Source organism: Rattus rattus, chromosome 4 (genome assembly GCF_011064425.1).
Source record: "Rattus rattus isolate New Zealand chromosome 4, Rrattus_CSIRO_v1, whole genome shotgun sequence".
Taxonomy (NCBI): Eukaryota; Metazoa; Chordata; class Mammalia; order Rodentia; family Muridae; genus Rattus; species Rattus rattus.
This window is the reverse complement of record NC_046157.1, coordinates 42,569,107-42,595,619: the sequence shown is the minus strand read 5'-3', so window position 1 is coordinate 42,595,619 and position 26,513 is coordinate 42,569,107. Positions and strand designations below refer to the sequence as shown.

The 26,513-nt window shown below is 41.0% G+C and overlaps 1 protein-coding gene across 1 annotated transcript in view; it reads left to right on the top strand.

The window, feature by feature from the left end:
• The first annotated feature begins 7,117 nt into the window (after positions 1–7,117).
• The window catches only part of LOC116898329 (ESX-1 secretion-associated protein EspK-like), an 85,357-nt gene continuing 65,961 nt past the window's right edge, over positions 7,118–26,513 (top strand). Inside the window, exon 1 of the mRNA XM_032899660.1 lies at positions 7,118–7,150. Coding sequence (XP_032755551.1) covers positions 7,118–7,150 — 33 coding nt within the window. The remainder of the gene's footprint in view (positions 7,151–26,513) is intronic.

Genomic DNA, 26,513 nt, shown 5'->3' with positions numbered 1-26,513 from the left:
ATAGGAACCCTACCACTTCATTAACTGGAATTATAGAGATAGTTTGCACTTCTAGCTTAATAGCTATGAACAATTGGCACATAGAAAATTTACATTTAGAACATGCAAATATACAGTCTGACTTGTGGTAGAGGCAGTTTCATCCCTACAGTCTGATGCTTCTTCCCCCTTTAACAACAGGACTCTAGGTTCCAAAAGGGGCAGAAGGCTTTGTCTCTGACATTGTTAATTTTACCCTCTTTTGAAGCTCCAGATATTGGTTAAAATTCTAGCAAGATGTGGAAGAATCTGTGTTGTGTCACTTCTGGGTTTGACTGTTAGCAGCATGTTGACTGGAATACAGACAAAAGATAAGGAATTGAATCAGACACTGTGAACCCAGAAATGGAATCTGAAAGGCCATGCTGAAGATAATTAATGGTGCAGTGAGCTACTGTAGCTGTGTAGAAGGAAGACGGCCTTTTGCAGAGTGGCTGTGGTATGTCCCACTAGTTTCTGGTATGCAGAAATGCTACAGACTTTTATCTCAACCACCAAAAATGTTGAAACTGTAGGGATAACCTCTTGTGCACTGTGTGGAAACATCACCTGTCAATAAAAAGCTGGTGGCCAATAAACTGAGGCAGGATTAGAAGAAGGTGGGACATCCAGCAAAGAGAAAGAGACAGAGAGAGGGGAACTCTGGGAAAGAGTGAGGTGCAGGAAGATTCTCTACCCAGACTCTGAGGAAGTTGGATGTATGAAACTGAGGAGAGGTTACTAGCCATGTAGTAGACATAAGATAGCATACATGGGTTAATATAAGTTACAAGTTAGTCGGGGAACAAATCTAGCATATGGCATTTATTCATAAATAATAAGCCTCTGCATCATCATTATTCAAGAACAGGAGCTCAGGTGGAAAAGCCTGGGTTATGTAGAGCAAGGACTTTTAATATACCAACTGAATTTCCAAGAACACCTAAAACTCAGTGACATTCATTATATAGGTTTTTTTTTTTTTTTTTTTTTTTTTACGATGAAAGCAAATTTAGGGTAATAGTCACTGTCCAGTGCTTTACATGGAAATCGCCTATACTCATACCGATACAGCTGTGAATGTGCATCAGAACATTTGGGTCTGGCATAAGGAGTACAATTAAAAAACAAAACAAACAACAAACACAGACCTCCTTATACAAGTTCAGGAGTAGCCACGGCCACTGTGTAATGCTTGTGGGTACCCATTGGGGGGCATATACATACCTCCTAGTTCTCAAATCTTACTGCGACAGAATCACGGGGTGTACAAATAATGAGGAAGGGATCCCCGAAGTCAGAAATAAACCCAAAGCAACTTTATTCACTGTGGGAAAGTGCTTCTAACCTGTTAGGGTCGTGGTCAGGAGCTGACACAACAACCTCCAAAGGGCGTGAGCTCTTTGTTTGTGCACAAACCCACAGACAGATGTTCAGGGGACAATAAAGAAGGAATTCGTAAATTGGGGGGTTAGTTCTCGAGCCCAGGGTATTGGTCCAGGTAAGGGAGTGGTTCTATCTCAACATTTATAGGACTCACATAGCCCAGGTGGTTTTACTGCAACTGAAAAAGAGATGTAGAACTTGACATGCAGTATGATGGCGGCTGCAGACCAATGCCTGGAATTACTCTGGGCTCTTCATTGAGTAGTCATTCAGTCAGACAAATAACAAAGGAGGAATCATGGAATCATGTTGAATCATGGAATGTTTACACAGAAGGATCTTCAAACCACCCAGAAATATCCAAAGTTTCAGACTATTCCAGTACCAAATCCATGAATTTCAGATTTACTAACTTGTAGGTTAGGTAGTATAAACTCGTCACCATTGTCCACAAAATGCTGATCTTCCAAAAAGAACCACAAGGCTTGAGGAGGAATTGGAGTTTCATATCACCTGAGCAAAAGCTGGACGGAAGGATGGAGATAGCGCAGGGATTAAGAACACTTTCTGCTCTGGCAGAGGCCCTCAGTTCTGTTCCCAGCACCTACGTGGTGGCTCGCAACTACTATGGCTAGAGTTTCAAGGGATCCGATGGTGTCTTGTGACCTTCTGACCTTCACAGGCCAGGCATACACACGGTGCACATACATATACATAGGCAAACACTCATACAATGAAACAAAACCATAGCATTCAAAACTACCGTGGACAATCTGCACAGGTGTCATATTCTCTGCCTGTTCTAAACTCTGGAGCCCAGCTATTCCAAAATGTGCTAGCGTACCTGTTTCTCCAGGCATGCTGCCATGGAGGGTCTGACAACTAGGGGACGCCAGACCAGCACGCTGCTCTGTAGAGAATGCTCTTACTCAAAGCTTCCCACCTGTGCCGTAAGTGCCCTACAGAATTTGCAAAAAGCTTTTCAGGAATGTTCTTAAAACCTTTCCCCTCAAGGTGTGTCCCTGGACCATCTGCTCCCGGCAGCCGGTTAGAAATGCGTCACCTCCTGCTCCACCAATCATTCTTATGCATTTGAACAAAAAACCCTGCAAACTCGCTGAGAAGCCCTGTCTGAAACGACCTCTCCTTTGGAGGAGTAATCACAGACTCAATTGGAGTCTCTTGGGTCAAGAAACAAACATGACGGAGAAAAAGACATTTGTCTGATCACTTCTTTAGGGCTACCTTGTTTGACTCTGTCCAAGTTTCAAAGTTCGGCTTCTTCCTCAAAGAGGTTTTTTCTCCCTTCACCACCCTCCCGGGGTGGACTTTGGGGCAATGCTATTCCTTTAAAGCTATCTCCCAAATCAAGATATTTGCTGCTCACCCTCCAGAATAGCTTGGTTTGCAGGGTCAGTTCAGGCAGGCAGGGGTTAGCTCAAAGTTGAGATCTTAATCTTCTTCCCCCTGAACGTATGTCTGTGTAAGAGAGTTTGCTTCCCTGGAGCTACAAACAGTTGTGAGCTGCATGTGGGTGCTGGGAATTGAATCTGAGTCCTCTGGATGAACTGTCAGTGTGTGGTTTTTTTTTTTTTCATTTGCTTGTTTGACTGTTTATTTGTTCATTCATTTATTTACATCCCAATCCATGCCCTGTCCCATCCTCCCCTCATAGAGTCCCTCTCCCTACCCTCTCCTCTGAGAGTGGGGCTTCTCAGGTATCTCCCCACCCTGGAGCATCAAGTATGCACGGTTAGGCACAGTATCTCCCACTGAGGCCAGACAAGACCGTCCTGCCCCGGACCCAGCCAGTGTACTTAACTGCTGAGTCATCGCCGCATGCCCGGAATCTTAAGCTTTATCTTCAGGTCAGACTGTAACAGTGACTCAGTACATTCCTACAACCACCCTATCATCAGCTTTATCAGCCACAAGAGCGTACCTGCTGAGCCCTTGAAAGAAAGAACAAGGAAGGAGCCAAGAAGATGTCAATTGGGAAATTGGGAAACTATTGCCTCATCTCGCAGCTACAGCTGTGTGTGCTTTTCACAGCTGCAGGGGGAGTGCCTGTTTTCTGTTTCACTTCACTATCTTCTTACAAGGCCTGCTTACAAGGCCAACTTAAAGTGGCAGTTGATCAACAAAACCCTTATGCCTCCTCTAGCTGGATTATGAAATTTCAGAACTCAACCATACTCCACCATCAGCTCGATTACATAGAAAGAGGGAAGGGCTTGTAGTATTTCCTATTAACAGCATTTTCAGCTTGCTCCTTAGATTTGATGTTATCAAGCAGACTGTGCCATCAGCAAGGAAAAGAAACTTAGAAATTACAAATAATTTGCATCACCCTTCAGAAGGACTGACCGTTGAGGAAATTAGAAGACAAAGCCCCGAATCCTCTTCCAATACATTGTCTCTCTGTTCAATTTGGTTTCTTTCCCCAGACACAATATCCTTGTTGGTAGATTAGCAGCTGTAGTCTCAGGTGGCCGTGGTTTCACCTTGTTACAAGGGGTGGGTTGTCTCCACTCCTTAGTATTTAAGAGTCTTTCCAGGGAAGTGGGTAGCACGTCTTATGGCTGAATTTTCCTATTGCCGAAATGGGACCTAAGAAAGGGAATCCCATTTCCGAAGTGATTTTACCTCTTATTCATCAAGTTGCTTGTATCCAGATGAACCTCAGTGATGCCTATCTTTACTTGGTTAGTAGGGCTCTTGGGCTACATGAGGGAGGACTTTGTTCTGATCTGGGGGATGACACACTTACTAACTTCATATCGCTGGGTATCCAGCATTCATATCTTCTTCTCTAGCATTAGGTGAGAAAGTTGTTCAACGGTGAGGTTTTGATGACTTAGAACTGTAATAGCAAACTACAAGTTACAAGAAGGGAAATCGGTTCTTCACTCGGGTTCCCAAGCAATAACCAATGGCAGCAGAAGAAGTTTTATACTTAAATGCCATGTCATACTCACTGTTAATACATTAGGATTAGTACAGTTAATCTGCTCTTAGCTTTTTAGTAAATTTGAGCCAGGTTTTTCTTTTTTTCACTCTGTAGACCAGAGCTGGCTTTGAACTCAGAGATCTGCCTCCCAAATGCTGGGATTAAAGGCCTGTCCATATGGTCTTGTTTGTCTTTTTTTTTTTTTTTTTTTAATTTTTGTGTGCGTGTGTATTGGTGTTTTGCCTGGTTTGTGTGAGAATGACAGATTACCTGGAACTGTTAGATGGTTTTGGGTGCTTGGAATTGAACCAGAGTCCTCTGGAAGAGAAACCAGTGCTCTTAACCACTGAACCATCTCTCCGGCCCCTTATGGTAGGCTTCTGTCACGGATCTATACAGTCAATGGATGAAGATGATAATGTTAATAGGTCTGACCGATAGAAAAATCCATATTGTAAAAAGATTAGGGACTTCTCTGGGTGACTCCTTTTTTGGGGCATCCTGAGTTCAGGAAGACAGAAACTTCCGGAATTTAAAGGACAAACGAGACACTCAGAACATCAAAGACGTATTCTAGATGACTACCGAGACAGGAAACCATTTTCATGGGATTCCTACCTGAAATTTTAACTTCTGTTATCCTCCTCTCTTCCCCCAAATTCTCACCTCTATCATAGACTTACTTGTATAGCGATGACAGCACAGCAACTGGGTTCGGAGCGTACGTTCAGGACAAGGCTTTAATGAGCTGGTTCTATGCCCAAAGTGTCCTGAAATACATCACAGGAAGAGGAAGTAAGGTCTGCATTCCGGAGATTCAGGTGACTATAATTCTACTTTGACAATTTTCTACTGGGGCTTTTTACTAAATCTAAAATAAACTTACTAGATAGTTTACTCATGTTCTTAGTAACTAGACATGAGTCTATCGTTTCAGGGCTGAAACATGTATACTAAATACCCATTTAGTTTGCTTTCTTTTCTTTTCTTTTCTTAGCCTCCTTTTTCAGTTCACAGAAAATTTAGGTAGACCAGATATTCATTACGGTTGGCTCGTCAGTGTCTTGAACTACATGGTTCTCTCTGAGTGCTGTTTCAGTTAAGACTGCTGCGTCCTGGCTGCAGTTAAGATTGTTGTATCCTCGCTCACTGCACACCTTTAGGTCCCAGCACTCAGGGCAGATGCAGGAGGATCTCTGAATTTGAGAAATACCTGGTTCTATAAATTAGCAAGCTCTAGGATAGCCAGGGCTATCCAAAGACTGTTGCGTCCATACATCTGTAATGTTTTAGGTGGATTTTTTTTTATAAAGGGAGTATATATCTGATACATAACAAAAATCGAACCAACATTATAGAATTTCAAAACCAGTGGAATAATTACTAACCTGTATTATTTGCCCTCAGTACCCATGCTATGTAACAGTGGAATTTGTCAAAGGTCTTAAGACCCCAAGACCCACATCAGTTAATCAAAATGGCTGCAGGTGAGCCAGGTATCAGTCGTTAAGACTCTCAGCTGACTCCACTATGTTAATCAAAGTCCAAAAGCCTTCTGACCTACGAACCTCTTCCTCCTTTTACATAGAAATTACCTGATGTAGTAAGTTGACAGCCTGCTCATTTCCAACAGAGGCCTGAAATAGACACCCAAGGACGCATCCAGTGTGCAATGGCTGCCCTAAATATGGAAAAAGAATTAAAAGCAATCCTGCACCGTCTGCTTGACCTCTCTTTAAATATTAAAGATAACCAAGTAAGTTGCTAACTGGTTCTGATTTTCTCTGGGATTCCTTCCTCATAGTTGGTGAGCACTCTGTCTCAAGTTGGGCCTTCTCTATCTAAGCCCATACATGTCAGGAAGTCAAACATGAAGAAAATGCTGTAGCACAAACATTCATTCTCCACCTCAGTTAGACAATACTCTCACCTAGGCGCTCTAAGGAGATGTGAAGAGTTGAGCCTTATGCAGATCACTTCATCTAAGTGTTTGAAAATGGGCTCTAGGCATCTAGTCAGTCTCTGTATGATGCAAGTAAACAGGATTGAAAAGATGGACAGGAGAACATTGTTCCTTAAAGTGATCTATACCTATAATATTCTCCATCACTCACTGCAAGTGAGTGTTTATGGGTTCCTAGAGATTTTAAATATCTTTGGTCTGTTCTCTGTGGGACCTTCAACATGCACATGAATTTCCTGGTCTCTTTGAACATGCAGGTATTGATTTAGTAGGTCTGATAGAGCCTGAAGATGTTTTTCTGCTATGGTCTGGGCACTGCTGTTTCATGACTTAAGATCTGGGTCAACTGCCTCTCAATGCAGATACAGTCTTTAATGAGAGTCCCTTTCTATTTTATTTATGTAGACATTAAACCATTCGAAGGAGTGGATATTTAAACAGCAAAGGAATGAAGAACGTTTGGCACGGGAAATTGATGAGCTGAAGAAAAAGGAACAGGCTCAGAATAGGGCTGTTGAAGATGAAACCCATCTGCAAGGCTCATCTCGAAAGATGCCAAGGAGAGAGCCAAGTGATAGCAAATAGGAAAAACCTTTCTATTGCAAGTCCTAGATCAGTAAATTAACGCCTTGTCATTTTCCCTTGCCTGAAGAACTCTTTTCTCTTCATTTTTCTAGTTCTCATTGATGAAAATAAATCTGTTTCGCACTGTAATTATGTATAAAGGGGTCACTGTATACCAACTTCCTGAGAGTTACTTAGTATACTCAGCATTTAAAAGGTATCTGTTAGCCTGTCTCATGGTCCGCAAACACAGTGACAGTCAGGAGTGGGTAAGTTCTGGAGAAGTTGGAAGAAGGGATGTGAAGGGTAGATATGATGAAAATATGTTCTATTTGAAGTTCTCAAAGGATAAAAATTAGGGCAAATTTAAGTACAAGAGAATGAAGTGGAATAAGTGGTAAGACTAAATATGAATGACCGCCTTCATTTGTGTACATATCTTCAGTTTGGAAGGTGGCGGGGGGGGGTTCTTCCTATTAAATAAAGTTTTAAAAGAAGTTTTTCATGCAGAAAGGGTGACCCTTATCTGAAGGGCATAAAACAAATGGATAGTGCTGCCAGGTGCTTTTTCCAGGCAGCTGAAGATGTGCTGGGATTACACAGAGGTAAATTAACTCACTACAGTGTATGCATGACTTCCTCTATTGTTCTGTACTGAGCCGGCCAGCAGCTACTGCACTCATTATTTTCAGAAGTAAACAATGAGGATGCTGTGGTGGTTTGAATATGGCTGGCCCAGGGAGTGGCACTATTAGGTGTGGCCTGGTTATAGGAAGTGTGTCTCCATGAGGATTGGCTTTGAGACCCTTCTTCTGGCCATGGGGGAGACAGTAAGCTCCTGGCTTCCTTTGGATGAATGAAGGTTTAGGCCTCTCAGCTCCTCCTGCTCTATGCCTGCCTGGAAGCTGATGTGCTCCCTGACTGGATGATAATAGACTGAACCTCTGAACCTGTAAGCCAGCCCCAATTAAATGTCCGTTTTTAAGAGTTGCCTTGATCATGGTGTCGCTTCACAGCAATGGAAACCTAAACTAAGACAGAAGTAAACTGAGGTCACACTTCTCGGGACTGATAATGGGGTAGTCTACGATAGATCTCTCAGGGCTGAGGTGGCTAGAGAAGGCTAGACTTCTCAGGACTTGGGTGGGTAGTATAGGATAGACCTTTCAGCACTGATGTCCCTAGCTCCGCCTGAGAACAAATGGGAACCCTTTATGACTGTGTCCCACCTCCAAAGCTTACTAGCCTCAAGCTCATGAACTTGTATTCAAGAGCCTCAGTTTAACCTATAAATTAAGGCCAATATGTCATAAGGCGTAAATTAACACAGCAAACGTACTTAGAACAGCACCGTCTGGGTTATGTAATCTGGTCCTATACTGCTACTTACAAGCGTGGACAAAGGTGCATCCTAAGAAACGTTTCTAGTAAGAAAACAGCACAAGGAAAACTGGGAGACTATCTTAAAGGAAAGGCAAGTTTTGTTTGAACAAGAAGACACAGCTATTAGAATCATTCGTAGACCTCTTTCAAAAAGTGAAGAAGTTCAATACTCAAAACCTGCCAGTTAAGGACCCCAGATGTCATCTCAGATTCTCAGCCAAAGGAAGAAAAGATGTTTAAGATGTAAACAAATGACCACAGGGGGAAAAAAATCTACTTGGACACTCAGAAGGAAACAGGAATCGAAAACAAAATCCATAGGGAAATGTAGCTCCTTGGTCATAAAAAGCTCCCCAGAAAAGCTGAGAGGTGGCCACAAAACGGAGGGACTGGAAGTGGCTTTTTCACCAAAACTAGAGTGAAAGGGAAACAGTTTTGAAATGTAGAGGTAAAGAGTAACAACAGCCAGTCAGAATAAAGCTATGCAAATATAAGTGCTGAGAAAACCCCCAGAGGCCAGCCTTCAGTGTGACCTGAGAGCAGCCATTTTTTTATTAATCATTTTATTCGTTTACATTTCAAATGATATCCCCCTTCCCAGTTACCCCTCCACAAACCCCAATCCCCTTGGCCTCTATGAGGGCCACTCTTCCACCCACGCACCCACTCTCGCCTCAGCCCTCTAGCATCTCCCTACACTGGGGCATCAAACCTCCCTCCCCTCCCACTGATGTCAGATAAGGCCATCCTCGGCTACATACGTATCTAGAGTCACGGGTCCCTCCATGTATACTCTTTGGTTGGTGGTTTAGTCCCTGGGAGCTCTGGGTCATTCAGTTAGTTGATACTGTTCTTCACATGGGGTTGCAATCTCCTTCAGAGAGCAGCCAATTTTACAGAGAACTTGACAATAGTTGTCATGATGAAAGGGACGCCCGTCACCAATGGCACCCTGTGGTGAGCCTGGTGTATTTTCCATTCTTCTCTTCTCTAACCCTTCTGTGCTTCTGCCTTACAGATCACTGGTATTCACTAGTCTGCAAGTCACTTGAGTGAAGGGCTCATCGTTCTACTCATCATTAGCTTCTACTGAATCTCGTACTTCTTCTGGTTATAGGCTCTTGCATTGCTTTGAAAATCACCACCCTGCATTTGTTTTGTCTTGCTGCTGTGTAGGCTATTAAACCTATCGCCCCCCATGCTTCTTTGCTCTGATTTTGAAATTCTACCATACAACTCTACAATATGCAGACCCTTGCCTCTGTCATATTTCTCTGAATATTATGTTCAAGTTTACAAGTATTTACATATTTTTTCTCATTATTATTCAGCATATCTCTTTGAAGGCATCGCTGTGTTATTCTGTTTTTGATAAGTAATTAGGTTATTTCCAATTTTGAGATCTTACAGAGAAGGCTGCTATGTACACTCTTGCAAATTTTTCATCAAAAAAAAAATTGTCCCTATGTCCTCACTTTCATGAACTGTATTCCCAGATGTTAAAATCTCTGGGATGTTTGGTTTCTGTCACTGATGAACACACTCCAAGACAGTTCTGCTGGTTTACACTCCCATAAACCATAAAAGAGTGTAAGATTTAACCTGGATGCCAAGAACTGATGTACACTTCCAACCCAAAACTCTTCTGTGAGACGTAGCCTGGGACTCAAGAGTTCCTATACAGTAGAGCAGTATCTCAGCATACCAGCATCAGACAAGGTCACTACTCTAGGATCATAATAAAATGGGAGAAACCCACACGTCACTACCTTCTCTCCTGACTAATACACGTGCCACAAATATAACTTTGTCCTCACTCTAGGCTGCTCTCTGTGTGAAGAAGATAATAGTTGCTCACACCAGTTACCACTGACCAATGATGTCGTAGAGCAAAACCACAATGACATAGCATCTCATGCCCGTTAGAATCTATGAGGAAGATAAAAGTAATAAATGCTGGCAGGACTGCAGAGACAGGGACACTCTTTACGAATTGTGGTTTGTGGGGAGTAGATGACACGAGCATGGTTATGTCAAGGACCCTAGTGACTCAGACCCATGGCCATAGACTTACCCCTGGTCTAAGCACAGATACTGACAGTGTATGTAGAATGTATTAACTATGATTTCTATGACTGTAGCCGACACAGACCCCTACCAATGTTAACTAGCCCACCTCCTCACTCAGTTGTATATAATAAACCTGACTCCTTGTTCAGTGGTATGTAATAAATGTCCTGGCCTTTCAGGCCACTATTGCATCTTCATTAGAACTCACTGCCTAGCCAATCGCACCTTTTCTGTATATGTGTGTCATTTATCCATTCTCTGTCACCGCAGTCAGGGCAATGCCATGCAGGTTGTTGCGTGGGGGGGAAATGGAAAATAGCACAACAGTTATAGAAACCAGTATAAAGGTTTCTATAAAAGCTGAAAACAAAACTACCATGTTACCTCACAGTTCCACCATGAGGTTCTATATCCAAAACAAATGGAACAGGTGTATCAAAGAGATACAGGCAAGCCCATACTTACTCTGGTACTATTTATAGCAACCAAGATGTCATCAACTGTGGGGTTCATCGGTTGATGAATGAATGAGTGTGGTATACATGCACAATGGAATATTATTCACAAATCGTATCACTGATTGCAATAGGGATATAAGTAGAAGGAATTATGATAGGTAAATAGGTAAGAAGGACACATGGCAAGTGCTCTCAGTCATCCCTGGAGGCCAAGGGGGTCAAGTACATTGATGTGCAGACTAGAGCGGGCTCACTGGAGTTTAAGGGATAGGGGAGTGCTAACAGTGAAAGGATAGGTACCAAAATACACTGAGAAGGGAGGAAGTGGTTTTTGGGTCCTAGGATAGTGGCAAAACTATATCCCACAATTCTACATTTTGAAATAACTAGAGGAGAAGTGTTTAAGGGGCCCTAACATATAAATGATAATATTCGAGGAGACAGAAATACTAGTTACCACTAGGTGGTGGTAGCTCACACCGAAATCCCAGCACTCTAGTCAGAGGCTGGTGGATATCTAACTTTGAGGCCAATGTGGTCTACAGAGTGACTTACAGAACAGCCTGATGTACAGAGTGATTTCTGGGTAATCCAGGACTACTCAGAGAAACTGTCTCAAAACAACAAATAAAATACAAAAACTGGTCACCCTGTCTTGATAATTACATATTATATTAAGTACATCAAAATGCTATGCTATACCCCATGGATAAGTACAAATGTTATATGATAATTAAAATTAAAGCTGGAGATTCAGTTCAGTATACAGTACCCAGTACCCAGGGGAAAAAATGTCCGTTAAAAGCATACATAACTTTCTTTAAATGGATGCTAAATTACAGAGTACTGCTTTTTTTTGTCAGTTTTCAATCCTGAGGCAAGGCCCACTGTCCAGATCCACCCAGCAAACATGACTGTGCTTAACAAGTTAACCCTCCTTTCTCTACCTGCATTTCCCTACTGAGAGCATGCGTCCTTGCTGCAGGAATATCAAACACAGCTCATTCGGTTCTGTGCTTCTCTGGTGGTCTTGGCTACAGGAAACTGACACCAGTTGCTAATAAATAAAATGCAAGGGAAAAAGCAGGACACGATTTCATAGTCTAACACTGTTTTCCTAAAAGTGAATTTTTAGAATGATTCTAAGAAAAACAAAGCAAACTCACGTATAAACAGTTTTATAAAGAAAAAAGAGGGCATAACAAACATAGCCAAGATTTGGTTGGTGGTGGTGGCGGTGGTGGTGGTGGCAGTGGTGGTGGTGGTGGTGGTTGTTTGTTTGAGAGGGTTGTTTTGCTTCGGTTTTTTCAAGACATGTTTTCTCTGTGTAGTCCTGGCTATTCTGGAACTTGTTCTGTGTAGACCAGGCTGGTCTTGAACTCACAGAGATCTGCCCGCCTCTGTCTCTCATGTGCTGGGACTAAAGGTGTACACTACCTTCACCCTACTAACATTTTTAAGGTTACGATGCAATTGTCACCTGTGTTAGTAACATACATTTGAAATTTGAGTGGAATAAATAATGTTTAATAAGAAAAGTAAATAAATAACATGAAATACCAAACCAGACAAAAAACAAGATAGAAAAAAATCTCAATAATCTATACGGGTAAACATTAAAATGGTGCCTTACTGTGCACCAGGACTTTAAATCTGACATTTTCCCTGCTGATAGATAATACATGCTGTGCTAAGCACCCCTCCCCTTCCCCTGCTTTTAGTTCTTTAGCTGGTAAGGAAAACTAACCCAATCCTGGACCCTAGATAGCAACTCCCACCCACTCACGGCTACTGTAGATTCACTGAGGTCGATCTGTCTATTCTAGTTTAGTTTGCTCTGTCATTCATCTCTAACCCTACCCCTTCACTAAAAATAATGTCTTACTTTGTATGTAACCTGTAACTTTATAATAGTAAATGAAATAAGCGTAGAGGGGGACCCATCCACAGGCACATTTTGTCATATTGCTTTCAGCCTATGTACTAGCATTAAATACAGAAGCATTCAGCACTCAGATGAATAACAAGAATTCATTTTATATCCATCTTCTGAGTCTGTTATTACAAAGTACCACAGACTGGATGACTTAAACAACCAAAAGGGAGTTTCCTACAGTTTCTGAGGCTGAGAGTTAGGGTATAGGCAGGATTTTTCTTGATGAGTCTTTTCTTGGCTGCTCAAGTCTGCCTCTCATGTCCAATTTTTCTATGTGCATGCACTTCTAGTGTCTCTCATTGGCATATACACCCTCAGTTTTTGCAGACTCCAGCAAGACTAGATTGTGTAACTACCCTTCTTATAGACCCTCTTGCAAATGACACACCATTCTGGGATACAGGCTGTTAGAATTATAACATATGTGTTTGGAAGGATGCAATGTGGTAAATAAATACTACTATGGGAAAGGAGGGAGATACGAGAAGCCCCAAGCCAATTCACTGGTGTTCAGAGTAGAATTCAGCTACAGTTGCCTGAACACAGGGAATTCTATGAGTATCATGCAAAATTCTAATTATAAAATCAGTCCCTTGAATAAAATTATCATAACTAAAATTTTAATAAACAAGATTCCATAATGAGGGTTAAGCAAATGCAACCGCAATCCCGTATATTGCTCTGTCCTAGATGCTCAACCTTAAAGATGCTCAATGTTCAGCGCAGTCCATTTGCCAACAATTCCATGATCTTTTGGTTCCCTGGGTCATGGTTCAGTGAGGCCTCATATGAGTCTTTGAACATGAAGAAATACAAGCCTGAAACCTTGACATTTGAAGGACAATTTAGATGGCTTTAAAATCTTTGGCTCGAGCTCCCTTAAGACTCAGATAGACGGTGTCTGTTTCTGTTGATGTTGGCTCTGCCTGTGCCAACTTGGCTCTTTTTTCCTAGGGATGACACAGTGTCCTTGCCTGGTTGCCTAGTTGTGACTAGTGTAAACAAGGATCTAGTTTATTATTAATAGCTCTAGCTTATGTATTAATAGACAGCTACTGGCTCCTGATACTAGTTCATTATAGGACGATTTATTCAGATGTTCAACACAGTCTTACATGGTCAACATAGTCCAAGAACATTCTAAACTGGGCATAGTGACACATACCTTTAACCCCAGCACTTAGGAGGCAGAGGCAAGGAGATCTCTCTGCATTTGAGGCTAGCCTCAGTAAATAGTAAATTCCAGGTCAGCCATTCCAGTGTTTGTTCTCCATTGTTTCAGTTTTCCTCTGACTGAAGAAACAACTCATATTATTCATATTTTGGAGTTTTCTCCCTTTAATTTAAACCTTTCACTTATCCCATTTTTACAAATATTTTTGCTTCTCTTTAATTTTCTTCACTTGTCCCAGGAGAAGAAAATGTGTGTCCCATTGTGCTTCCTGTGGTTTCCCACTTTCCCTTGTGTACCTTATAATTTAGTTTCTGCTTGTGAAATAATTGTTTTCTCCATCTCTCCCATAACTTTTACAAGCAACCCTTTTACGTCCTGTTTTTTCTGATCATTGTCTCTTTTCAGTTGACCGTCCTAGTGGGGATTAGCCATGTTTCCTGAGGTTCTGTTTATATTTTCACTGTGTTCCTTCCTAGATTCAATTATACCATTAACTTATTTATCTTTTATTCATGTTGGGATATTATGTTACACCCATCCTCTGCTTTGGAGAAATATTTCTCTAGTGTTCGTAGGCAAGGAACTTTTTCTTTTGTTTGTTTGGAATTTTTAGCTTAGGGATTTTTCATCCTATTCTTTTATATATCATTTTGTGTGTGCCCTGATTATGCTATTATTTTGTTAATAATATTGAAATCTATTGGGAGTTTTCTCAATTAGAAAGTGGCTATACAAGGGGCCCTTGCTTTCCCAGGTTCTCAGTGCCAATGTAGAGCATATGCCACTTCTGGTGCCAAGCCTCATCCCAATTTCAGATCCAGTTCACAAAAGCTCTGATCACCAGTTCTACACATCTATAGTTCTTTCCAGCCCTCAGTGAAGAAACCAGCTTCGCCAACAGATCCAGTTCCCAGTGAACACTCAAACGTGTCTTTCTTTGAAAGGTGCTGTTTTCTTGAGTGTATCTCCTCTCCAGATGCTCCCTTTTCTACCTCAGCTGTGCCTCTCTCGGGCTTCCTATTGTGCTTCCACTCTTCAGTTACAGCAGCTCTCACTGGCGATCAGTCTCCTTCTCTTGGGAGCAAATATTTACTCTTAATTTCTGATATCTGTCCTTTCTAAAACCCCACTGTGCACCTCATTCTGAGATGTACTCATATCCCTTTTGCGGCTTTCTGCAACCAAACTGCTGTATTTACTTACACATATATACAACTTTCAACACAGAGAGAGAGAGAGACAGAGAGAGAGAGAGACAGAAAGACAGACAGACACAGAGAGGGGGATACCCATAGGAAAGGAAATACAGGAGAGATGGCCAGTATAACAGATACCGTAAAGCACAATCAATAAAATGTATGCCTCATATGTGGAAGATCTCTCTCAACAACAAAACTATCCTATGTTTCCTTCAGAGATAGTTCTGGAGGTGGTAGCAGACAAAGCTCCTGGCATGAATTTGTGCACATAAATGCAAAGAGGCAAGGCTTAGAGACTAAGACGGAGACTAGAAGAAGCTGGGTGAGTTGGCAGTTCCAGAGAAGAAGTACTGCATAAAGAAAGACGCCATGCTTAGCAGGGCTTATACTCCTGGCTCCTACAGAAAATTCATTGAAAAGCTAAGCCATATACAGTCATAAATTAAATAGCAACTATAAACATAGAAGGAGGGAGGGGGGAAGAGTGAGGGAAGAGAGAATAATCTTCATGCCCTGTGTGCAGGTGTTATCCTTAGATAAAGGAGTGAAACTGAACCTTTTCTTTCTTCTCTGTCTCTTTCTCTATATATAATTATACCTGAGGCAGGGGTATGTGGCTTCGCCATTTGCAAGAATTTCCTGTAGGAATCAGGAAAATAATCCTTGCTAAAAATGCATGACTTTCCTTATGCAATCTCTTTCTTCTCTGGAACCACAAAATCAACTGGTTTGTTCAAGTCTCCATGTTTTACAAGGAGATCATTTTTGTGCAACAGATACAAACTATAATCGTATATTTTAATCTAGCCTTTCCTACTCATGTATAGTACATTCTGTTATAGATCTATTTTGTATTCATCTCTAACGGAAAGAAAACATTTAAAACTCGGGAAATAGTAGGGGTGAATACTGTGGTGCTCTGTGGGGAAAGAACTGAAACTAAAACTATTACCGAGCACTCTGTCCACATTAGATTGAATTTTCCTATTATCAAAATACCATTAGGTCGTAACAGAAAGGCTTGCTGATGCTCACAGATATGATTATCATTGTGCTTGTTTTAATCCTAAAAGATACAAGAGCAATATACTTATTTGTGCCTCCTCTCAGTTTCCAATAGTGTAATGCTATAGGTAGAAAACAAGTCCCTTAAAATACCAGAGAGATAGCTTGTTATACATGACAGGAAAAAATTGCTGAATGTTATTCTTCATACCAAATCAACTCAGTTAAGTATTTATTGAGCTGCTTCTTCTCCTTCCCTTCCTTCCTTCCTTCCCCTTCCTTCCCTTCCCTCCCTTCCTTCCCTTTTCCTTCCCTTCCTCCTCCTCCTCCTCCTCCTCCTCCTCCTCCTCCTCCTCCTCCTCCTCCTCCTCCTCCTCCTCTTCTTCTTCTTCTTCTTCTTCTTCTTCTTCTTTCTTCTTCTTCTTCTTCTTCTTCTTCTTTTCTTTTTTTTTTTTTTTTGGCAAGGTCTCCAGGCTGCCCCGGATATCTGGCTGTCCTGTGTCTTGAAACTCACTATGTGGGGCCTCAAACTCTCTGAGCTCTGCCTGTCTCTGCTCTCTAGTGTTGGAACTAAGGTGTGTGTCACTTGCCCAACAAGTTTCATGTTTGCATCATAGACTTAACCTCAATGTGAGAATCAAAGATCATTGTGTCTTGCCTTCAAGATGTGCATAATCTAGTGAGAAGAATCATGTGTGCCACACAGAACTCGGCATGGCAAATGCATCAAAGGCTATGTAAAGCAGAGTAGACCATCAAGCAGAGTGACTGCTGTGCAGTGGTTCTGAGGGGATTACAGGATTAAAAACTTTCCAAGTTTGTGGGGATATAGAGGTCAACCTTGTGAAGAAAAAAGTGAGATGAAAAGCAAGGCACCGTGGGCTCCTATGACTCCCCTAAGAGTCCCGATCTACCATATACTGCATTATATCTAAGATGGCTTTCAGCAAATCAGTGAAACATGAGCTACGGTGGTGACTGCTTCCCCTTCTTATGGAGGTTCTAACAGGTAATGATGCCCGCCCACCCCTCCTTCTGAGTATCCTCATCAGGCAGGGGGTTTTCACTGGAGCATGGTGAAAGTGTGGTGGGATATGTTTGGCTGAGGAATTAGGGGCTTGGGATCAGCTCAAACACTATGTATAAGCTTATGCACTGTGCACTAAACTCAGATCTGCATCTTGATGCTAGCCTCCAGAGTCTGATTCCTGGGATTTGTCGTGTGACTCCAGCACCCCCCGCCCCCAATGTTGAACTTCAATGGCTGACTCAGTGGCCAATGGTTGGGAAAAGAGAACAGGTGTAGGATCTACACTAAAGTATATTTTATGTATGTTAGCATGCTTGAGCCTTGTTATTCCATACATGGGAGGGCAATGCAAAAAGAGTTTACCTGTAGTTGAGTCAGGCATGGGGATGCATTGCCTCAGAATGCCGAGGCAAGAGGATTGCAAGTTGAAACCCCGACTGAGAAACATACTGAGACCTCATCTAGAAAGAAAGGGGGAAAGGAAGGAAGGAAGGATGGAAGGAAGGAAGGAAGGAAGGAAGGAAGGAAGGAAGGAAGGAAGGAAGGAAAAGAGGGAAGGAGGAAGGGGAGGGAGAAAAGGGAGGGATAGATGGAAGGAAGATGGAGAAGAGACATGACTTTATTTGCAGTTTAGAAGGGTGTCTTAGTCAGGGTTTCTATTTCTGCACAAACATCATGACCAAGAAGCAAGTTGCAAGTTGAAGAGGAAAGGGTTTATTCAGCTTACACTTCCACATTGCTGTTCATGACCAAAGAAAATCAGGACTGGAATTCAAGCAGGTCAGGAAGCAGGAGCTGATGCAGAGGCCATGGAGGGATGTTACTTGCTGACTTGCTTCCCCTGCCTTGCTCACCTTGCTCTCTTATAGAACTCAAGAGTACCAGCCCAGAGATGGTAACACCTACAAAGGGCCCTCACGATTGATCACTAATTGAGAAAATGCCTTACAGCTGGATCTCATGGAGACATTTCCTCAATTGAGGCTCCTTTGTCCATGATAACCCAGATTGTGTTAAGTTGACACACAAAACCAGCCAGTAGAAAGGGCGACAGTGTGAGCAAGTACAGAACCTGAGGATGATTGACCATTTTGGTAGTCAAGTTCAGACACTAAGAAACAACTGCAATTATTCAGCGCTGTGGTAGAGCACTTACCTAGCATGCATGAGAGCTAGGGTTCACGACGTACACACAACCTAAAACACAAAGATGAGTTAGTGAGAAGACAATGAAGATGTGTTCTGTCACATTGGTGGTGGGGTGCTCAGGAAAGGACAAACGTAAGAGGCACTGTCAAGGTACAGTAAGTAAGAGCGTGTGGTTCATCAACAGTAAAATATGGGTAAAATACTGTTTTGCCAACAAAACAATATTTTACAATCCTATGGCTTTATTTTGTAGTCAAATTTTTAAATATTTATCTTCCTCCAACAAAAAGCAAGGGGACTTAGAGCCCAGTATGAAGGAGTATAGCAGCTACCTCAACATTGCCTATTGAACAGAACAATCTAACACTTTCACAGAATATACACCACAGGGCCACTCAATTTTAGCAGCTCACCAGGAAGTGATCAGAACCCAATGTGCTGTTAAATATCTGTACTCACAGCACTTGGGAGGCTGAGGTAATAAAATGGTAAATTTGAGGCCAACTTGGACTATAAAATGAGACCCTTCCTAAAAACAAAAGGTAGTCAGACCATACAGGTGATCTATCATGGAGATCAAAGTGATTTGTACATTTGAATTGTACATTATTCATTTATAATGAATATTGAATGCAAGTGCAAAATTCAGCCAATATCTTTGCATTGGTCTTTCTTTTTACTGTTATATAAGCAAACTAACCTCAGAAGATTATGTGTGAAATCACACATTTCAGTAAATATTTAAATTTTTATCAACTGTGAAGGACAGTTTTCAAGTGTACAAATTGACATTTTAAAATAAAATGTCAGATTATTCTTTCAAATATATCCAATAAAATGCAAATACATAGTGATGTGCCATCAATTTTCTGTTATTATAAAAATACCAAAACTGATCTTTGATTTTACTGAGAGTGAAGTACACATGAAGTTACTTCTTGTTTCTAACAAAATATGTAAGAATATGTCATAAAGCCTAGAGCCCTTTATATCCCAAAGTTCAAAGAGGAGTTATTCATATTCTGTCCTTCATGAACTTATATTTTGCAGATAGAATAACGTCTATATCAATAAAAGATAGAAAACTGGCATTTATATGATACAGTTGAAGGACAATGGTAGGATCCGGGTAGGACTTGCTGCCAGCTTGAGCCATGGTTACCTGTAAATGTAAATGTCCTTTTTATTTCCTCAGATTAAGTGAAGAGATGAGAGTCATCCCCAAGCTGTGCTAATAAATGGCTTGAGCTGAGCCCATAGTGTTCCTTCTTAACTATCCTTGGCCTAGGCCTGGAAGCTTTAGTCTCCATATAATCTAATCTTTTACAAAAGCCAGATATTGAAGGCTTTAGGTTCCAGACTCCATCTGCTAACATAGACTTTGAATGTGTCAGCCTCCAAGAGTTACTGCTGAAAAAACTTACCCTTTCTAGTTCTTTCTGAAATCTGGCTGGTTGAGTCAACTCAGCTGTTCAAACTCCTCTCTAAGCTGACTGGTTCATAGGGACTTCCCTTGGCTTCTGACTGAATTGCTCTACTTAGAAAGACTGCCTCTGAACTCTGCTAATTGAACTGCCTGAACTGAATAAACTGACTTCTTCTGAACTAAACTCAACTCTACTTTAAGTAGCCTCTCTTTCCTGTCAGTTTTCCTGAGAGTTTGTCCTATCCTGTCTCTGACTCATTATGCCAAATTTTTCTCTGATTCATCACTCTGTCTGCCCCTCAATTAACAATTATATGTCACTGTTTGGGATTAAAGGTGTGTCTGTACTCCAGCTAGAGGGATATAAGGCCTGTCAGCATTCTAGCTGTATCATATCTTTGCATGTGGTCCCTTGCTAGAACAGGCATATTGCTGGATTAAAATTCTTATACAGTTACCACTGAAATGCTGCTAATAACAGGCATAGCTTCCAGAAAGGTAATCTGATCACGCCACTGTCATTTGAGTTGCTGGCCATGATCCCAACTAGAAATTTTACCACCTACATGACAGGAATTTATTCGTAAACTTGTTTGCTGGTGTTTAATGATGTCGAGGCCTGTTCTTTGTAACATAACTGTGGCCATTTTGTATTCGGTCTCCACTTTGCTCAAAGGTGAAATTAAAGTCACGTTCTCAGACAGTGCTTCCCAGAAGTAATTATCCATAGCTGACACTGAAAAATTCTCATAAAAGATTAAAACACTATGGCTATATTGCTTATGCTCTGTTATCTTAGTGTTCTGAAACTCCCTGTTCATTACCTGTCCACCACCCTTCTTACCTCATTTGGGACCAATAAGCTTAAAAGTCAGCTGGTAATACTTTGTCTAGTTAGCCAAAATATAGTACTGCCTCCACCCTTGCCTTCTGAAAGTGGTTTTTTCCTATAAACAGCTTGCTCTAAAAACATACTGGTACCACAATTAGGCTCCCAAGTCCTATTTTTGTGGTTCTGCTCACTTAGTCTTGGGGTGTGCATTCAATAAACTATTCTTGCCTAACTGAGATCAGTGTTCACATGGTTGGTATCATGACTCCTGAACCCCAACAATTAATATTGGTTGTTAATCAACCTGTAATAGTGACAACCTGGGTTAGCACATCCATCATTGGTATGAAAGGTTTTGTCTTCCAACAGCATGAGCAATGTTGTCTTTACTGACAGTAAGAGAGGTTACTACATAGATGAGATGATGGAAGATGGTCCAGGATACTTTGCAAATCTAATGCCCTCATTATCTGGGGTACTCACAGGAGTCATGGTGCATATCTGAGGCTTCAGAAATTCAGAAAAGATTCTTGAGGAAAAACGGATCACTGAGAAAGAATCAGTGATTGAAAAAGTGGCCTTGGTGGGAAGAAGGTCTTCCCTCACTACTAAATCTAAGGCAGTCTGTGCAGGTATTTTCTGAGATGTTTGTCAATTTCTTCCTGGAAGGAGAGCTGTATCTTTAGAATGCTGAATAGATAGGAACAATAATGTTGAACTTATATTGTCTCTAGTGTTAGGACCTAGGTAAAATATTGAGGCCTAGTTAGAATGTTAAGGCCTAGGAAAGATATTAAGGCCTAGTTGGAATGTTAAGGCTTAGGGAAAACGTTAAGGCCTAGGTAACTGTTACCTGGCTAGCCTTCCATTATAAGGACACGTTCTCATATGTTTCTGCTGTTACTAGAAACCTTTTTAATGCCAAGATTGATTACATATTCTGTTATGTTCTATGTCTTTGGAAACCAATCACAATAGAAGTCCATAGAACTATTTTGTATAGTTATATACAATATGCTTGGACCCGAACCAACCCGCCAACAGCACTTCCTATACCTGTATATGAGCTTTTATGGTATAAGCTGCCCCAGGGAAGGACACCTGCACCAATATAAAAAAACTATATGGAATAAGACTTCCACTTTGAGTAGTGGTCGAGTAAAGTTTAAGTTCCCAAGACCTCTCTGGGAACTGACATCCTACTCGGCAGAAAGGGACATGTTCATGGGTAGCTGACATCCTGGTTGGCAAGTTAAAACGTGAATATTAGACAAGGCAATTCCCCTGCCAATGTTGAATCCCCCAACAAATGGGAGCAGAAATAAATGTACAACAATGACATGATCCCAAGGAAATCTCTTTATTCTTCAATCCTGATTGGTAGAATAATTTGGCACAGATGTTTGTGGATTTGGGGGTTAAAAACCCTGTAGGATCTTAACTTGTGGCCATGGTTCAGTTCCCAAGTCTGGACCGTGGTCCTGGTTGATTAGTCCAGGGTGTATGCTCAATAAACTATCACTGTCTAACTGAGATCGGTGTTTGAGTGGTTTGTGAGGCAATTCTTGGACCCCAACAATAGGACGTGGAAATAAAGTTAACAGAGAATAAATATCAATTCAATTTAATACAAAGATAAAATATATGAACAAATTCTTTTGTTGTTGTAAAAATTTGGAGTAAAAAGAATTATTTTTGGTATAAATGTAAGTAGTAGATTAATCTGGTGGCTGTATTTATTTACTTTTGCTAGTCCCCAATAACCAGGCAAAGAAACCAAGATTTATTTCAAGGTTCACTTCAATACTGGGCAGATAAATGATTTATGCTAACCCTCTATGCTAATCTGGTTATCTCAAAGCTCCTTCCCATGATACTTGCATATTATGATTGATCTGGCTCTTTGGGCTTCAGGTGGTTTTTTTCCATGATTTTTGTTTCAGACCCTTTCCTCCTCCTGGTGATCTGAATCTCCCTTTCTCCTCTTTCTCCTCTCCCTGGGAGAAGAGAGAAGAGGGCCAAAACCTTTTTCCTATTTTTTTATTCTACGTTAATTTTTTTATAAATTATAAATAGGTGATCAAAACAAAAATTATTTAGACTCATAAGAATAATAATTAAATTAAAGCAAAGTATTGAAAATAACTTTCTTAGCTGGATGCAGTGATGCATGCCTTTAATCCCAGCACTCAGGAGGCAGAGGCAGGCAATATCTGAGTTTGAGGCCAGCCAGATCTACAGAGCAAGTTCCAGGTCAACTAGGACTACACAGAGAAACCCGGTCTCAAAAAACAAACAAGAAAAAAAAGAAACAAACAAACAAAAATAAATTTCCTGAAATAAATGAAGCCAGTTTTTAAAAGTTATTTAATGTGCCTTTTCAAAAATATTACTTATTGCTAAAATAAAGGCATTCATTAGCCAAGTTAAGTGGATGGGAATAAAGCAAATTTGTTAAGGCAATGTTACTAATTATTTGGACTTTTCCTGAACCTATGCCCAATGTCACGCAGGGTTATGTTATCAAAATGAACCTTTTGCTTGTTTGTTTTGTATTTTTGAGACAGGATTTCTTGTGTAACAGCCCTGGCAGGCCTTCAACTGTCTCCATAGATAGGCTGGTCTTGAGCTTAAAGAGACCTTCTGTTTTTGCTTCCCGAGTGCTGGAATTGAAGGTGTACCCCACTACTGCCCAGTCAAAATGAACGTTTGGTCTCATCTAATTCTTTAGAAAGGGGGAAAAAACATAAAACTTGCAAACATTAATTATGCATCCTTCAAAGTCATTTCCTTCCTTATCATCAGTACTGACGTTTTCCTTAGTAGAAGTGCTCACCAAAGTGGGGGGAGGGAGGAGGGGGAGGATTATTCCTGAGTAATATACCACAGTGAGGTTCTGGAAGAATGAGGGTTAAGACATCAGCTACATATCAAGGGATAGATATTTGTGAAAGATAACATTGGCAAAAAGATAAATTCTTTATCTAGGAATTATCTTTGGCAATTTTAAGATAAAACAAAAAAGGAAGTGGAATATATGTGAGCTATCTGATTTTGAACTTTATTTGGAAAGAAAGAAAGAAAGAAAGATAGATAGATAGATAGATAGATAGATAGATAGATAGATAGATAGATGATAGATAGATGATATAAAGACAGATGATGACTATAGATAGATAAATATAGATTGCAGAGAGACAGATAGATGATAGATAATGATATATGTTCATATAAAATTTCGAACAGCGATATTGGGACTACTGATACAGAGAGGAGTCGTGTGTAGACAATAATAAGCAGATCTATGAAATCTAGGTTTCAAAGTCAACTAATTTTGTAGTTATCAGAAAGGAAATGTACCGGTGTCAAACAAGTAACACCAAGAGAAATATTTATTGGCTCTTGGTGAAATTGCTTACTCTGGGATTGCTATGAGCTCACTGGATATTGTTGTACAAGCCTGCAATCTCAGTACTCTGGAGTCAGAGACTAGGGAATCGTGAGTTTGAGGCCAGCCTAGACTAAAAGTACAACTCTGTTTCAGAAGTCTAAGAAGTAAGGATATATTAAGGTGGCAGAGAACTTGCCCAGTGGGCACAGGGAAGGAATGAAAATGGAGAGGAGGGGGGGGGAGATAATAAAAAGAAGAGAAAAACAGGAAAGAAAGAGGGAAGGGAGAAGGAAGTAAAGGAAAACTCTTAGTGGCCACTTACAAAAATAACAGAGATCAAATTTACCCAGGAACCAATAAACATAGGAAAACTATCAAGGGTTTATCCTTCCCTTGCCTACATAGTCACCCTAAAGTAACCAAACAGTGTGGCTGAGGAGATGGCTCAGCTGGTAAGAATGCCTGCTGCTCAGGTATGAGAGCCTGAGGTCAAACTCCAAGCACCAACATTTCCTGCAGTTCCAAGCATGCCTGGAACCCAAAGTCCTCCTCCAGTCTCCTAACAGGCATGTACACACACGCTCATACCCAAGTGTTCACAAATTCCACACTCATACACTACTAATGCACACAAATGAATAATTAATGAAGGAAAGTTTCAACTGTTGGGGATGTTCCATATGAATAGCGAAGAAACAATACATTGTGAAATTTTCCATTTAGCAAGTTCTTTAAAAAAAGGAAAAACAAATGGGGATGCAGCTGAGTAAGAGAGCATTTGCCCCGAGCATGAGTGGCGCCCTACGGTTCATTCTTAGTGTCTCAAAAATAATATGATAAAAACAATAGTATCCAGCCGATGGTGGTGCTCACTGCCTTTAATGCCCCCACTCAGGTAGCTGAGGCAGCCAGATCTGGGAGTTCTAGGCCATCCTGGCTTACAGAGTGGGTTCCAGAACAGTCAAGGCTACACAGACAAACCCTGTCTTAAAAAAACCAAAGAGGAGGGTGGTTATTGCTTTCTTTCTTTCCTTTTTTAAGATTTACTTATTTATTTATTATATACAAGTACACTGTTGCTGTCTTCAGACACACCAGAAGAGGGCATCAGATCTCATTACAGATGGCTGTGAGCCACCATGTGGTTGCTGGGATTTGAACTCAGGACCTCTAGAAGAGGTCAGTGCTCTTAATCACTGAGCTATCTCTCCAGCCCTGGTTATTGCTTTCTAAAAGACACTTTAGATTCCTTAAATCTGTTTTGTGGCAAGTGAATGTTAATTTATTCCAGTATCCATTGCTTGCCTGTGTCTCCACATCTCTTTCACAGAATTCCTGATAACAGTCATAACAATAATGCCCATCTCATCACCCTTACAGCGATGTCAGACTTCCGAGATCCAGTCTGTAGCCTTCTCTGTGGTGCTTTAATCTTCCTGGAATCAGGGAGTCCTGATTACAAGTTCCCATCAAGAAAAGAACAGTACAGACTGCAAACGGGTTCCTAGACTACTTTAAAATGTTCTTTTCTGCCTTGTTTTCTAGCTACCTGTCTACGGAGCAGAAATTACTGGCACATATAAAAGGGTACTTAGTGTACTATTCCTTTAAAAGCACAGAATAATGGCCCAAGTGTAATACACTTTAAAAGCCATTTTCTGTCTGGGATTAATATTGGCAACAGCCATCACTTCCTCAGTACATGCTTCTAAGTGCTTCACATTAGTGAGTTTGAGTTTCTTGGATCGCCCCAAATATTTTTGATGTGTATTCCCTGTGGTAGCTTTTTAAAGGAAGTTCTAGCACTAGTCCCACCTATGACTGCTCTCCCAAAGGATCTGCCTCAGGAACCTTCGCTCAAACTCACCATCATATTCCGATGGCGACAAATTTGTATGAGAATCTGCTTTTAAAATTGTATATTACATTTGATTTGTTTATTTGGGAGGGACACGCTCGTCCTATGGGGCACAGAGGGACGGAAGGGAGCATTTTTCATGGGTGTTGGTTTTCTGTTTCTCGGACATGGGGCCCTAGGGATCAAACTAAGACCATTGTGCTGTTCTAAATCAATCAAGCGCCTTCCCCTGCTGAGCTGTACAGCTGGCCCTGTTATCAGATTTAGTAATTTGATCAAAAGCATGGCAGGCAGTTTCTCAATCATCATTCTCTACATTCTAGCTATACACATGACTCACCCTTTTTCTCTCTGCAGATCCTCTAACTTGTGACTACAAGGTCAAATGAACCCTCTTAGGATATGGCCTTCATTTAAGCAACCAGCAAAACCTGGTCCAATCTCTTCAAACTCCAGGTCTCTAGTACTACACAACTTCAGTTAGCCTGGGATGTCAGGGGCACAGCACAGGAGCAACAGCTATATTCCTGAGAATAGGGTAAGATCATGCATCATAAATATGACTGTTGGATTCACAGGAGATAGTTCATTAAAAAAAACAGTGATTACAAATGGCTGGGAAATGTCTATTGTACCATAAGACTGATAGATGGGTTGTTTCAGTGTTCTGTGATTCTTTGCACATACCAATCTCAAATTTATATGCATTAGAAACACAGAA